The 13,824-nt window shown below is 39.5% G+C and overlaps 1 protein-coding gene across 3 annotated transcripts in view; it reads left to right on the top strand.

The window, feature by feature from the left end:
• Nucleotides 1–1,393: 1,393 nt before the first annotated feature.
• The window catches only part of map4k5.S (mitogen-activated protein kinase kinase kinase kinase 5 S homeolog), a 93,267-nt gene continuing 80,836 nt past the window's right edge, over nt 1,394–13,824 (top strand). The window contains exons 1-2 of one of the 3 annotated variants that reach the window (XM_041574262.1): nt 1,394–1,793; nt 1,868–2,090. In XM_041574262.1, coding sequence (XP_041430196.1) covers nt 1,977–2,090 — 114 coding nt within the window. In that variant the 5' untranslated portion in view covers nt 1,394–1,793; nt 1,868–1,976. 3 annotated transcript variants of the gene reach the window in all.

Here is a 13,824-nt window from a genome sequence, read left to right on the forward strand (position 1 = left end):
TTGCCAGATTAATTGTGGCCACTGCTAAACTTTGGGACAGTAGCTTATTTTGTAGTTTATTTAAATATTTATTGGGAAGAGCAAATACAGCTAGACAGATATCTTTCTGTATGGATTTATCAAATATAACATGTATAATTCTGAAAATCTTCCCACAAAGCAGTTGCATGTGGTTTACTGCTTTTATATTATTCTGTAGTACTATTACTGATTGGTTATCCCAGCGGTAAATCCTTTATTTTGGTATTGTAGTTGGAAGCAGCTGTTGTCACCTATGATATGGTACATCTCCTTCCAGTCTGTTCGGATACAGCCATACATGACCCCAAGAATACCCATTGAGACACAAATGTGCATCCTGACTCACAAGTTGTAACTAGGGTACTGTGGTTGCAGCTGCATGTCCTTTCAAATGACACACTTACTTTTAAATGCTGATGTGAGCATTAACTCTGACATTTGCTTGTGACTGTAACAACAATACTTCCAGTCTGTCTTGCTAGATGGGCTAGATTTGTAAATGAAGTGATGAGATGTGATACTGCAGTCTGTTTTACTGAACCCTGCCTTGCTTTAGCAGCAATTAGCAGTAAGTGCCTATTTACTGAATGGATGCAACTGATTGGAGGTGACTGAGAAGGCATGGACATTTGGAAAGAACATGGAAGGCATAGAGGAGGAATGGGAATGAGGGAATGAAAAGGGAGGTGATTTTGAAAGAAATGTGGAAGATACAGAGACTTGGGGAAGATGCAGAGAGGGTATAGAGATAGGGGAATGTGAGGAGTACGCAGAAAGAACATGGTTATTGGGGAAGGAATAGAGATGAGGAAGACGTTAGAGATGGTAAAGGGGCAGGGAAGGAGGAAAGTGACTGTATAAAGGGTGTATTGCATTGACATGGGAATCATATAATTAAACAAAGCTACATTTTAGGAAGGACTCCACCAATGTTGGGTCCCACAGCAATCTGACCATCTTGAAGCATGAAAAAATGTAAAATATGCTCTTATCGGTCGGTAAAGGGGCAATGATTAGGTATGAGTGGAACTTGGCAGTCAACTCACCTCTAACTCCTTGAATAATCTTCTTGTGGGGATGGCACACGGAGCACTTTGTTTTCCGAAGTGTCCTCACAAGGTAACTTCAGGTGACTTTGAAAAGCCGAAAGCGATCCGAGTGCCATCCCGCCAGGGATTCACATTCAAATTTGGGGAGATTAGTCGCCCCGAAGAAGAGGCTATTTATCGCAGGGCGACTAAATCTCCCCGAATCTGAGCGTGTGTCTCTGCCCTAACAGAACTGACTTCTGCTACATTGTTTCTCAGTACAATGTCTATTATTGGACAATTGCTTAGAGTTACATTTTCTTCCATTTGTTGTAGATTTCTGAGTGCATGGCATGGATATATTATACTATATGGAAGCAGGCATGATACAGGTTGCTGGCCAGAAGGCAGTACAGAGCCAGAGAGAAGAGGCACTTGTTGGGGAAGGCTACTGAGTCACAAAGTTGCTTTTGTTGGCTGAATTGATTTTGCACTGTATCCTCACATAAACCTGTAGCGTTTGTCACTGTGTTGTCTTTAATATACTGTCCTGAACTGTGTCAGCCCCCCCTATCCTGCGCATGGTCAGGTATTCCTCCCCACCCCCAGTGATGGTGCAGTCCAGAGCCAGTTTGGTGTAGGCCTGAGGGGGATAGGCGGTGCCTCGCTCTGTTGCTGCTGCTTCCTCCTCCTCCTCCAAGTGTCCGGGTGCAGACAAGTTCCTATCCCATCTCGCAACTCGAAGTAAGCGTTCGGTTCCTGTCCCCCTCTGTTACAGCTGTCACGCTCCGTTGGTTTATTGTCGGTTTCCATTGCAGGAAATGGGACAGGAGCCATGCTTTAGCTCTAAGCCCACTGCCGGGGTCGCGGACTACTGAAAGAAGTCCCAGTCTGTTCTGAGCTCAGCCTTGCGGCCGCCTCTGCTTGATGATGGATTCTGCGGTGATGCGGCCGAGCGCGGATATCCTCCGCAAGAACCCGCAGCACGACTACGAACTCATCCAACGGGTTGGCAGCGGCACCTATGGGGATGTATATAAGGTAATCAGTAGTATCTGCCTCTGTCTGTCATCAGTATAATTGGCATTTTCACTTGCTTCTAAATCATCTGGGAAATTTATAACCTCATGTCTGTCTGGTCGCACTGTGACAAAAAAGGACCCATAATACATTGGGGCTCATTTATCAACACTGGGCAAATTTGCCCATGGGCAGTTACCTATAGCAACCAATCATTGATTAGCTTTTTGAAGCCAGCTGAATGTAGAACAATGAATGCAGCAATTTGATTGGTTGCCATGGGTTACTGCCCATGGGCAAATTTGCCCAGTGTTGATAAATGACCCCCCACTGTGTTTGGAAATCCTGCTTATACACAACACCAAACTTCTTTACTCTATTAAAGGAGAAGGAAAGGTCTATATAAATACACCAGTAAACTCTCAAAAAGTGCTGCTCTGAGTCCTCTGTCAAAAGAAACCACATTTCTTCCTTCTATTGTGTTCACATGGGCTTCTGTATCAGACTTCCAGGGCTAGGGCTTGAGCATGCTCAGTTTGCTCCTCTATCCCCCTCCCTTCTCTGTTGTAATGTCAGCCCAGAGCAATGAGTGAGCTGGGCGAGACTGAGAGGCAGGAAGCGATGTCACAACAAGCTAATATGGCAGCTGCTATCCTAAACAAACAAGAGTTTTTAAAGCTGTCTACTCAGGTATGGTAAAGCATTCTGCAGAATAAATATAGTGTTATAGCTTGCACTATTGTGGTTATTCTATTGCTATTAAACTGCTTGGTAGCTTTCCTTCTCCTTTAACTTATAATGAGGCCATCCTATTATGTGCAGAAATGATAGGCAGTTTGCTCCAGATGTCAAAGCACATGAACTTACTGCAGTGGTAAAGATATAGGGAGTTGCAGTTCAGGGAGTTGCAGTGGAGTGAAGAAGGTTGCCTTTCCTACATTAAAGGGATACTGTCTTGGGAATTTTTTTTTTTTTTTTAAAACGCATCTGCTCAAGCAGAATTGTGCACTGAAATCCGTTTCTCAAAAGAGCAAACTTTTTTCCATTTGTTCTATTTAATTTTGAAATCTGACACGGGGGCTAGACATATTTTCAGTTTTCCAGCTGCCCCAGTCATGTGACTTGTGTGCTAATAAACTTCAGTCACTCTTTACTGCTGTTGGACTAACAGCAGAACAATGGGAAGGTAATGAGAGCTGTAACCAAACGAGCAGATATCTCACCGATATGCCCACATTGAATTGTGCGTTATCGGGCTGATCATAATGGATCCAATGGGATTTTTTAACCTGCCCGATAGATATCAGTTGGGGACGCCCTTCCGATTGCCCCACACTGGCCAATAAGCTGCCGACTCGGTCTCTTGGCAGCTTTCATCAGCCTGTGTATGGGGGCCTTAACACAAGATAACAGCTGTCTGGTAGATCTAAGAACAGCCCTCAATAGTAAAAGGCCAGGTCCCACTGCGTCACATTCAGTTACATTGAGTAGGAGAAACAACAGCCTGCCAGAAAGCAGTTCCATTCTAAAGTGCTAGCTCTTTCTGAAAGCACATGACCAGGCAAAATGACCTGAGATGGCCTACATACCAATATTAAAACTTAGAAAAATACACTTGCTGGTTCAGGAATAAAATTTTATATTGTACAATGAATTATTTGCAGTGTAAACAGTGTAATTTAGAAATAAAAATACATCATAAAAAACACGACAGAATCCCTTTAACAACGTTTCACCTGATTTTCACTACTACAGTGCGTGAACATTCTGTCTGTTCACTCCCTAAAGCTGGCCATAGATGTAAAGATTTTTAAAAAATCCGATCGTCATCGTGAGACCACGATTATCTCGAACGTACGAATTGTCCTTCAACTAAAAAGACCATTTGCCAGGAAAACAAAGGGGAGCTGCCTGCTTGGCCCTGCAAACATAGATAGATTGCACCGGGGCCTATAAAGATTTTTTAACCTGGCCGATCAATTTTCTGACAGATGTCGGCCGAAAAATCGTAAGATGTACGATCGTTCAAATCCCACTAACTTCACGATAATTTCGAAGGATTAGTCAGACTTCGCTAAAATCGGTCGTTCATCAAGAAAAATCTTTGCGTCTATGTGGAGCTTTAGTGTATGATATCTGATCAGTTCCTACTTTCCTGCTAACTAATGTAATTATGCATGTATGTTTAGTGAAGCAGGTTTAGTTTCTTAAACTTCTGGTAAATAGTGTGTCTGGACTCATGCCGTATAATTGCATCCTGGTTTGTTTGCCCAGGCTGTGCTCCAGTCAGCTAGATATCCATGCAATATGACCACACAAGTGGATTTTCAAATTCCAACCAGTGGCAATGCTCTTTCTGTATTTCTAATTCTTCTAATGAATTGCTAAAACATGTTTTGGTTTGCCTGTTTAGCCATAGGCTGAATGGCCAAATTGTTTTCAATTTGCAGCAAGAGAGGACACACACACCCCACCACACCTACAAAGGCTGTGGTTTAGGTTATAACTCACACACAATCCCGGTTAAGGTTATAATGTATAACTCCTCAGTGAGAGTATTTCAAGTGAGGCTGCAGTGTTTAATAATGTTTTTATTTACTGTAGTTTAGTCAAAGACATTAAATATGCCTAACCATTGACTGGTAAATAAAGCACAAATGACTGCTTATTCGAACTATCTGTGTGACGGTACTTATTAAACAGTTCTCAGATAACAAGAAGGCATTTCACTTTGTGCTTTGCAGATCTTTTGTTTGTGTTGTAATAATATGATTCATTATTTCTCTGCCTTGTTTAGTGACATCGTGAGCCAGTTTGGTTGGATCATGTTGAGATCTGCTGTTCTCAAGTTGCATATGTATCTAATCTAGTGATACCTTTGGGATATAGGACACAACTTTAGTCTGATTATTCATGTCTCACAGAAAATTATTAGATGATCAAGGCTTTGCTGAACTGTTTTATGCTCACTTCACACATGCTAGTTTGATGTCCGACGAACAATCATGCATTGCAATCTCCTACAACTAACTAACTAACCATTTAGATTAAATAAAGTAGTAAAAAGAACAAAGACAATGTTCTATTAATGCACAGACAACAATCGTACGAATGTTATGTCAGACAAATACTAGTGACAGTCATCCATTGATATAGATAGATAGGCAATACATGCAGCAATATCATCATTAGCCAACAGAAGTCTTCGAATCTCTCAGATCGACTAAACGGCGGATTGCCACAGTACGAAAAATCTCTGGACAATTAGGGTCACATTTACTAAGCTCGAGTGAAGGATTAGAAGTAAAATTTGGAAGTTGTTTTTTTGGTACTTCGACCATCAAATTGGCTACTTCGACCTTCGACTTCAAATCGAACGTTTCGAATTAAAAATCGTTAGACTATTCGACCATTTAATTAACCCTTGATATTCGACCCTTAGTAAATGTTCCCTGTAGTTTCCTAGACTTTATCTCTGCGTCTGTGGTCAGCTTTAGACTGAGTTTGAAGCAGAAATAGCACTAATTTGTAGTGGTTTAGAGACATGTAATATAAGGCACTTATGGGGTTATGTAATACATGGTACTAAGTTTGTCATGGGGCAGTAATCCATAGCAATCAATCAGCGGGTAGAATTTACCAGTCACCTGTTTAAATGCAAGCATTTTATTGGCTGCCATGGGTTACTGCTCCTGTGCAAACTTAGTGCCTTATATTACTTATGGGGATATGTTTAGCAACCAATAAGATGTTTGCATTTAAACAGTTGACCAGTAAATTCTGCCTGCTGATTGGTTGCTATAGGTTACTGCACATGGGCAATCTAAATGTGGCCATACACAGGCCAATAAAAGCTGCTGATTCAGTGAAACCTGCAGTCTATGGCCCTTATATTGTCCTATTTTGCTTGTATACTTCAAGGATAATGTATTATGGTTAAAACCAGTTTTACCTTAAGACTATTGCTGTGGTGATAAAAAATATAGTATATAAACATAGTATGTCACCTTTACTGACCCGCCTGACTGTTATCGGGCAGTTTTTCAAAGGCGTCACGTCATGGACTGTTAATTTAGTCCTCCTGGCAATATCACTGGCATATAGAGCGCACCACCCCATCGAAAAAATAAAGGGATCCCTGCTCTTAACCCCCCTCCCGTGACGCATGCTCATGGGCGCTGTCACAAAATGTAAAAAACGAACGGTGGTGGATTTTAATGCTATAGAGGATGGCGACCCTGTCGTCCAGCCTCCACAACAGGTGCATTCTGAACTATTAAAATTTGATACATTAGTTCATGAGTGCCCTTGCTTTACTAATGCGAGGTCTACTTTTAATAATCATCTAATGATGATGCCCCATTATGATCTATGTCCATAAAACATTGTTCCATGGAAAATATTACTTAAATATTGATTTATGGGAAAACGTATATTGCTATATTTAACAACTGTTACTTATGTTTTAATACATATCTGCATGAAAAACATGAAATAGTAGGGTGATTTAGACAAACCGTTTGTTGACAGTGTCTTGAGATCTACTGATCACCAGCTAAAGGTCTACTGGTAGATCCCGATCTACCTTTCTCAGCAGTATTTTTGGAATATTAGTAACTATTGTATCAATTCTAGCAGCTGCCTTTAATGAAACCCATGGGTTTAACTCATCAGGATCACATATAAGAAATGTAGCAACTACAGTGCCTTCCATAATCATTGGGACAAAGAAACATTTTCTTTGATTTACCCCTCTGCTTCTCAACAATTTTAAATGTGATTAAAGTGCACATTCCATACTTTAATTTAAAGTTATTTGCATACATTTTAGTTTTAGCGTGTAGAAATTACAACAATTTTCATACACAGCCCCCCTCATTTCAGGGCATAAAAATGTTTGGGACAAAATAACGGTAGGAATATTAGACCAGTCATGTTTAGTACTTTGTTACATATCCATGGCATGCTGAGTATCTTCTCTGGTGATGGTCTACTAAAAGTGGCCATACACGGGCAGATAAAGCTGCCGATATTGGTCGTTTGGACCGATTTGACAGCTTATCTGCCCGTGTATGGGGGCTTCCGACGGGTCTTCCCGATCGATATCTGGCCACGATATCGATCGGGAAGGTTTGATTTTTAACCGACCGACCTGTCGGAGCCCCTTGGCGCATCGTAATTTGATCGTTCGGCCATACAGCCGAACGTTCGAATTACCCCCGATATAGCCATGCAGTTAGTGGCATATCGGGGAAAGATCCGCTAGTTTGGCGATGTCGCCAAACGAGCGGATCTTTGAGTCTATGGCCACCTTAAGCCTCTACCCCACCTTCAACTTCTGCTTGTTCCAGGGGATTGATCTTTTAAGTTTCCTCTGGAATCAGAGCACCCAGAAGAAACCAATATAGACAAAAGGATAACATAAAGACTTGTTGTGGATAGTGCACTGGCTGGAAAATATATCTTTCAAAGAACTGAATTCTTATGATACCATACAAAATCGCAGGGATTATGTCTTCAAAACTTAAAGCTGGCCATAGATGTTGAGATTTTTAAAAGATCAGATCCTCATCGTGAGACCACGATTTTCTCGGAACGATCGTACAATTGTACGAATTTACCATCAACTAAAAAGACCAATTTGCCAGGAAAACAAAGGGGAGCTGCCTGCTTGTCCCTGCAAACATAGATAGATTGCACTGGGGCCGACAAAGATTTTTTGACCTGGCCGATCAATTTCCTGACAGATGTCGGCCGAAAAAACGTAAGATGTACGATCGTTCGAATCCCACTAACCCTACGATAATTTCGAAGGATTGGTCGGACTTCCCTAAAATCGGTCGTTCGGCAAGAAGAATCGTCGCGTCTATGGGGAGCTTTAAGCTTTGGTACTTTTTTAGGCTAAACGTGTTTACTAAAAGTGCAGGATGATTTCATAAGAATTATGACATATTTGAATCAGTGCTCAAGAGGCCTTGGAGTTCATTTGTAGCTCATCTTGGTGGAAGTCAAAGTAATATGAAATAGAGCGGTGAAATGGTTTTGCACATTGTTTTTATATGGAGTCTTTGTGAGATGGGTAGCAGTGAGTTAATAATAATGTAAAACACGCTAGATCCCCTCATCCTAAGTTGCTTTAGAGTTAGAATCCTACTCTTTAGATATGATAAGGGTTAAAATGAGGCTTGTCAAGTTCATTCTAGAAAGAACTCTAATGCATGTTTTTTAATAAATGTCAGACAACAGTGAATTATATTATCTTTGCTGCCAGTGTCCCAGTGAACTGACATTCCAGAATACATTACATTCTGATAAGTTCATAATGTGAAACCTGGAAGCTATTGCCCTTATATTTTTCCTATTCATCTATACTTCAGGGATAATATATTATGGTCAAAACCCATGTTACCTTAAGACTTTTGCTATTGTGATTGTGAAATATAATACATAGCATGTCACCTTTAGGGTGCCACAGAAACGAATGTACCAAAAGCTGTCTTCTGGTTTTTTTTCTTTTACATTTCCATTGGATTATTCCATTATTCCATTGCACAGTTCAGCAGTGTATTTCTGTAGTTACTGTCAAGCTTCTGGAATGCTGCAAAACAGCTAAATATTTATTTTATCTCTTTTTTTAAATGCATCTTAAAGGGGAATAATAAAAAAAACTCATGAAAATGCATAATGAAAGACATTTTCAGTGAGAAAAATACATTGTAATTGCTGATTAAAAATACATTTTCTGTCCATATTTATTTCCTGCACGACTGACTCTGAAACATTTTATAAGATACATTGCCTGTACTCTGACATACTCGAGAAGAAGCATACAAAGCTTTGCAGCAATTGGAATCTTGGCTAGAGGAAGGCTACATTTTGATACAATGTTGAACAGTCAGGACAAGCCAATGTGAAGAAAGAATTGGCCAGACAGATACTACTTTCAGTAGCTGTAACATTTTGAATATCCATAAGGACTGAATATCTGTGGAGAAAACAGCAATACTGTGGCAAACTGCCCTGGGTAGATTTGAGGCCAGTTTCTGCCCCCAGTATGCAGTGACATGCAGATGTATTCCTCTGCCATTGCTTGCAGACAAGGATTGGTTTAGTGCAGGGGTCCCCAACCTTTTTTACCCGTGAGCCACATTCAAAAATAAAAATAGTTGGGGAACAACACAGGCATGCAAAAACTGCCAAATAAGGGCTGTGATTGGCTATTCGGTAGCCCCTATGTGGACTGTCAGCCCTACAGGAGGCTCTGTTTGGCAGTACACATGGTTTTTATACAACCAAAATTTGCCTCCAAGCACAGAATTAAAAAAAAAGCACCTGCTTTGAGGCCACTGGGAGCAACATTCAATGGGTTGGTGAGCAACATGTTGCTGGTGAGCTACTGTTTTGGGATCACTGGTTTAGTGTGTTATTGGCTGTTTCTCCGCTAGGTGAGACAACACCTTTTGTGATATATCCCTTACATTAGTGACAATGTTATAATATTTACTGAAAGTTGATTAAAGGGTACGTATAACTTCCCCTTCACTTCTTGCTCTTATAATTGTGATGAAACAAAAGAAAGCTGCCGGTGCCCCTACATATTGGGCAAATACCATCAATAATTGGTCAGTGTATGGCCAACAATTAGAATGACATTAATTCATTATGCATTAGTATCTCATATGAATGGAGTACACAGCGCCGATCCATGCCTTTATGCCGCTTGAGGTAGCCTTCCGTTGCCGTCCTGACCCCTCCTCACAGCGCTCACATTTTCTTGCTGGAGGGGGTCGGGTGCTGCACGACGTTAGTGCAGAGAGTGCAATTGCGCTCTCTGCACTAGAAGAGCCGAATTTCCGGGTTAAAAACTGGAAATTCGGCTCTTAGTTACCAGGAGCGGCATTTTTGCTGCCCCTGGTAACCAGGGGGACGCTGCCGCCTGAGGCGAGTGGATCAACTCGCTTCATTGGTGGAGCGCCCCTGGGAGTACACCTTAAAATGTAGCATGACACCTGAATGCTTCATAACATAGGTAGCATTGCATTTTCTTTTTTAGCTCTTTCTTTCATTAGAAAGCATATGTGCTAGTAGCCTAGACATAAGGGTTAACGTAATCCCCTATAATACATTTCGTCACAGCGTCAGAAGGAAATCTTGCATCTTGTACCAATAAAAAGGAAAAAACAAGAAAATCTATATTAAAGGGAATTTATCTCAATATTTTCTGCTACAAACTCCAATCAAATCTGCTCGGGTTTTTTACGCTTATTTATTGTTACATTTTCCCAAAAATTTGCTTTGTGGGAAAAAATCTGATTTTTTCGGATTTTTCCATCCGGTTTTTACGATTTTTTTTTTTTTTGGAACTTTCACCCGAAAACTTCAGGGTATTGCACGGAACCCAGGGCACATCAAAAAACCATTGGGACTTCCCCATTGACTTATATGCCACCTCGACATGTCTGAGATGCCAGATTTTCAGATTTGGACTTTTCCACCCTCTGGGTTTAATAAATTCTAAAACAGTCGTGATTTTTTTTAAAAGTCAGATTTTATAAAAAAAACCACGAATTTTTCCCTAAGTGAGATTTGTGATTACAATTACAAGTCCCACGGAGTACAGCTTCTAACTTTTTCAGCCAGTTAGAAAAGAATCTAACCTTTTGCTTATATATCATAGTTTATTGTATTTAATAATGTCACAGAGAATAGCTTGGTTAAACCAGGTTCCTGTGGCTGAAAGCCTTAAACATCGCTTGTAACATCATTGTTCCTTTCCTTCTCATAATTATAGGACTTGTCGATGGCAGTGAACCACAATGTAGATAAAAACCTAACTTGAAACATTCATAGTACAATGTTTTGTGGTGTCTGTGTTATTTTGAACTCATGCCTCTTTGCGGTTTGCACTATTGCGTAGCTTACAAATGACATAAAGGTATATCTTGCTTTATGTTTGTCTTGAAAAAATAATACCGCTAGTTTTGAATAATGACATCCAGTAATGTACAGAATATGGAAGCAGAGCTGACCGGCACTTAAAACGGATCTACAGGACCAAAGGAATTCAGTTAAAAAATAATTTTATTTGTAGAAAAGTTAAAAGTATATTAGCATCTCCATCTTAACTTTTCTACAAATAAAATACTTTTTTAACTGAATTACTTTGGTCCTGTGGATCCGTTTGAGTACCGGTCAGCTCTGCTTCCATATTCGTTGCTGTACCGCTCCCTAATGCTGGGGGTCTGGGGCTGGTGCACCCGGACCACTTTCACTGTTCGGTGAGTCACTTTATATCTCATTCTGGAGCACCTTGTTTTCTTCCAACTATTTAAATCCAGTAATGTACCCCTATGTGTTACAAGACTGGTGAACATCTAAAAATACCATAGAGCTATGAGTTACTATAAAGCAGTCATTTCTATTTCACTAAACATGTCATTATTGAGCAATGAAGTAATAATAAAGTAAGATATGAAATGGAGACAATTGCTCTTACTGTTATAAGTCTGTTGTGTTTGCATCATAGCAAGACCTACCAGTTAATGTTCGAGTGCCTCTTGTACCTTTTATAAAGTGATGGGATATGAGACTTTAAATGAGAGTAACAGATGGAATATGGACTTTAAAATGTGCTGTGCAACTCATGAATTACTTGGCATCATCTTCCTACTTATTATTGTTGGCGTTGTCAAACAAGTTTGGTTTCATAATTATGCAGTGGAAAAGAAGCCATACCCAGCCACTCTGGAAATTAACCCATTCCATGGAAAGGCCACTTTTCTGTATTTCATACTGTTTACTACCTGCCAAAGATATAAATATCTTTGTGTTTGTGCCCAGCTCTAACCATTTTAGTAAGCTGCAGTTTGGAAAGTGAAGTGTTACAAACACGCTTACATTCCTTTCAGGTACAGATTTTAAATGCAGCTTTCCTTTGTACAAAAAACTGTTCAGAGATAAAATTTTGTAGATTTCATGCAGAAATGTAATTGTGTACAGGTATTTCATATATTTTGTTTTGTTTTTTTTATTTAATATAGGGCTTACACTTTTTGCTGAAATATTATTTTAAAAATCTAGCTTTGAACTTTAAAGATTACCAGTGTAATGAAGTGTGAAAACAAAAATACTTAAAGGAACAGTAACACCAAAAAATAAAGGTGTTTTTAAAGTAAAACAATATAATGTACTGATTGCGCTGCACTGGTAAAACTGGTGTGTTTGTTTCAGAAAAACGATTATAGTTTATATAAACAAGCTGCTGTGCAGCTATGGGGGCAGCCAAGCCTCAAGCACAGGATACACAATGGATCACAGATAAGTTCTGAAGAATCCCATTGTATGCAACAATGCTTATCTTTTATCTGCTGTGTATCCTGTGCCTTTTCTCCCCTTTCAGCTTTGAATGGCTGCCCCCATGACTACACAGCAGCTTGTTTATATAAACTATAGTAGAGTTTCTGCAGCAAACACACCAGTTGTACGAGTGCAGCGCAATCAGTACATTATATTTTCATTACTTTAACGCACTTACATTTTTTTGGTGTTACTGTTCCTTTAAGGTGACTGTATAATTCCAATCATGGATAAGCAAATGTAGAAGCTACTTAGAGCTAGGCTGCCAGTAAGTTTTTTTCTTTAATATCCTTACTTGGCACTTCTTTGCTAATTTTATTCAGATTTCTACCCAACTTATAGCAAACCTTTACTATTTAGTGCCTGCAGCAGTGCTTTGCAGACTTTTTTTTAGGTCCAAAATTGGGGCAGGGTTTGTTATTACCTTATATTTACAAAATGTATATGAAACATTGTTGTTCACCCTACTAAGTTGACTCTAACTAGTTATGGTTTTTAGTTTCTCACCCTGCATTGCCATGTACAACATAAATGAAATATTTTGTTTCATGCTAAAATATGCTTTTAAAGTAACAGAAATACAAAACAATTAAACTGTTTTAAAGTAATATAATGTGGTGAAGCTGGTATGTTTGCTTCAGAAACTCTGCTAAAGTCTATATAAACAAGCTGCTGTGTAGTCATGGGGCAACCATTAAAGTTGGGGAAAAAGGAGAAAAGACACAGGATACACAGCAGATAACAGATAAGCGCTGTAGTATAAAAGGGATTCTTAGGAACTTATCTGTTATCTACTATGTATCCTGTGCTTGAATAGCTGTCCCCATGGCTACACAGCAGCTTGTTTATATGAAGTATGGTTGTGTTTCTAAAACAAACACACCCGTTTTAACAGTGCAGAGCACCAGAAGATTTTGTTATTCCTTTAAAAAGTTTTCATTTTTTGGTGTTACTGTTCCTTTAAATTGTATAAACTGCCATATGTTTGCAAAGTGGTGCCCATTAATCTATTTTTCATGCAGTACAAGAAACGATCAGTCTATTGTATCAGACTATTGGCCAATAGAATAATAGCCAGGAGTCCAATCAGTCAAATGTTGGTCACTGTGGCTATGGCTGCAGTTAATTGAACTAAAATCAAATCTTTAGGGTCAGGACACAGGCAGATTCCGGTACTGGTACAAACCCCTTATTTGGCACACAGGCAGATTGTCTGGGGATACAATTCTGAGGGGATTTTCCTCAAATGTAAAACTACAAATTAAAATTCAAGTTTGTTTAGTTACTTTGAATAGTAATTTGGCTGCATCCAGAAAGTATGGATTTTGGTGCTTAATTATTTATATTGTAGTTTTTTTTAACATTTTTTTAGCCATTTACATATAGATCTGCTTGTCTT

This window comes from Xenopus laevis, chromosome 8S (assembly GCF_017654675.1).
Source record: "Xenopus laevis strain J_2021 chromosome 8S, Xenopus_laevis_v10.1, whole genome shotgun sequence".
Lineage (NCBI taxonomy): Eukaryota > Metazoa > Chordata > Amphibia > Anura > Pipidae > Xenopus > Xenopus laevis.